Source organism: Malurus melanocephalus, unplaced genomic scaffold (assembly GCF_030028575.1).
Source record: "Malurus melanocephalus ecotype Western Australia unplaced genomic scaffold, MMel_1.1 scaffold_469, whole genome shotgun sequence".
NCBI classification, from domain to species: domain Eukaryota; kingdom Metazoa; phylum Chordata; class Aves; order Passeriformes; family Maluridae; genus Malurus; species Malurus melanocephalus.
In genome coordinates, this window is record NW_026623701.1 from 548,640 (window position 1) to 550,554 (window position 1,915).

A 1,915-nucleotide genomic window follows, 5' to 3' on the forward strand; every position below is an offset into this window, starting at 1 on the left:
TTTCCCTCCCCATTTCCTCCCCTTTTCCCTTTCTTTTCCTCCCTCCCTTTTCCTCCCCTTTCTCCCTCCTTTTCCTCCCCCATCTCTGATTCTGGCCAAAACCACAGCAATATTTGGTGCCTGCACTGAGATTTGCTCAGAGCTTGTGGTGGTTTCCTGCAACTTTTGTGTGTGATTTTTGTTCTTCATTCCAGGCCCCCCCAAGGCAGTCCCTGCTCACAATGTATAGGACAAAAGTCAGTTTGAAAGACCGCCAGCAACTTTACAAACTGATAATTAGTCAGCTGCTCTATGATGGATACATCAACATTGCCAATGGCTTGATAAATGAGATCAAACCACAGTCTGTCTGTGCACCCTCAGAACAACTGCTGCACCTAATTAAGTTAGGTAAGCTGGAATCMAAAGCTGACATAAAAGTCTAGTTTCTAAATCCCCAGGGAATTAAGAGGTTGGTGTGGCTGGAATGAGATCTTTGATGCAAAGGTGCTGTCTGGTAATAGCACAACACTTGTACATTTGGGTACAGCCTTTGCCTCTGGGGGGTTTTYAGAAAGGCATTCCTGTTTTATTAAAAGTAAAACAGATCCTTGAGTGTTGCCCAAATCTGTTTGAGCTCCCCTGAGGACACTTGCCCAGGGTTCTGGGTGAGCGACAACCTCCTTAAACATCCCGTGAATGGGATCACAGAGCCCACAGACCTTAGGGAAAACCTCACCCTCAYAATTCTGCTGACTTCAGAAATAAATAGTTTCTGTCTGATCATTCTGACAAYGTTGGAAAGGGAGAAAATCCTTCCACTGGCAATCTGCTGGCTTATATATATCAGTCCCCAGGAAACAGCTTCATACTCTGGGGCCTCAGCAGGGCTGGCACCTGTTCTCTCCCTGTGCTTCCTTCTGCAAGCACCACAGTGTAGGGAAAACAGGGAAAACCCCTGAGCTGCTGTTGGAACAAACTGCCCAAGTCCTGGAAGAGCTCAGGCCATGGCACCGTGTGTAACTCAACTGGTTCTGCTGCCTGAACTAGCTGAGTTCTGAGGGTATAAATCTGTGAAGCTTTGTGTCTGTTTGAAATACAAATTGTAGACTTGAAACGAGCAGAGGAAAGCAGCAAAAAGATCATCACTGGGCTGAAAACTCTCTGTCTGCCCTGTTGCCACTTCCAGTGCAGAACTCTCTGGTCTGTAGCTGCATCCTGGAAATAAGTCTCTGAAGTGGGTTTGAAGAATAGTAACATTTCTGGGTTTGAAGAATAGTAACATTTCTGGGTTTGAAGAATAGTAACATTTTCCCCTTGCAGTGCTGGGATAGTTTGTGGAGTTTGGCTTTGTCCTTCAGTGCAATAAAATAGGAAAAGCATCAATAAATGCTGATTTCCTTAAAACTCACGTGATGGTGTTGGGGCTTGTTGCTCCCCTGTGAAAAACTGGTCAGTGACTGATTCTCAGTGCATTTACCAGTCCCCACTGGGGTATTCCACAGTTTAATGAAGGGCTGTGCCTGCTCAGTGCAGCTCTGCTYTCATTCATCCCTCCCCAGTGCTGTGTGACCAAACCTGCTCTGCCAGCTCAGCTTTCCCTCGGGGCTGCCTTTCCCCAAACCTTTCCYGGAGCTGTGGCAGGGGCTGAGGAGAAGCTCCCTGCCCTGAGTGTGTGCCCTGCTGTGTCCCCAGGCATGGAGAACGATGACAGTGCTGTGCAGTACGCCATCGGCCGCTCGGACACCGTGGCCCCGGGCACCGGCATCGACCTGGAATTCGATGCGGATGTGCAGACCATGTCCCCCGAGGCATCTGAATATGAGACCTGCTACGTGACATCCCATAAAGGGCCCTGCAGGGTGGCCACCTACAGCAGGGATGGACAGCTCATAGCCACAGGCTCTGCTGATGCCTCCATCAAAATCCTGGACAC

General features: G+C 48.9%; 1 protein-coding gene across 1 annotated transcript in view; it reads left to right on the forward strand.

Annotated features, from left to right (window-relative positions):
• The window catches only part of LOC130582169 (cleavage stimulation factor subunit 1-like), a gene marked incomplete at its 3' end in the record, with an annotated part of 4,702 nt that extends 2,792 nt beyond the window's left edge, over positions 1-1,910 (forward strand). The window contains exons 2-3 of the mRNA XM_057380729.1: positions 195-390; positions 1,675-1,910. Coding sequence (XP_057236712.1) covers positions 195-390; positions 1,675-1,910 — 432 coding nt within the window. The remainder of the gene's footprint in view (positions 1-194; positions 391-1,674) is intronic.
• Between the last annotated feature and the right edge of the window lie 5 nt (positions 1,911-1,915).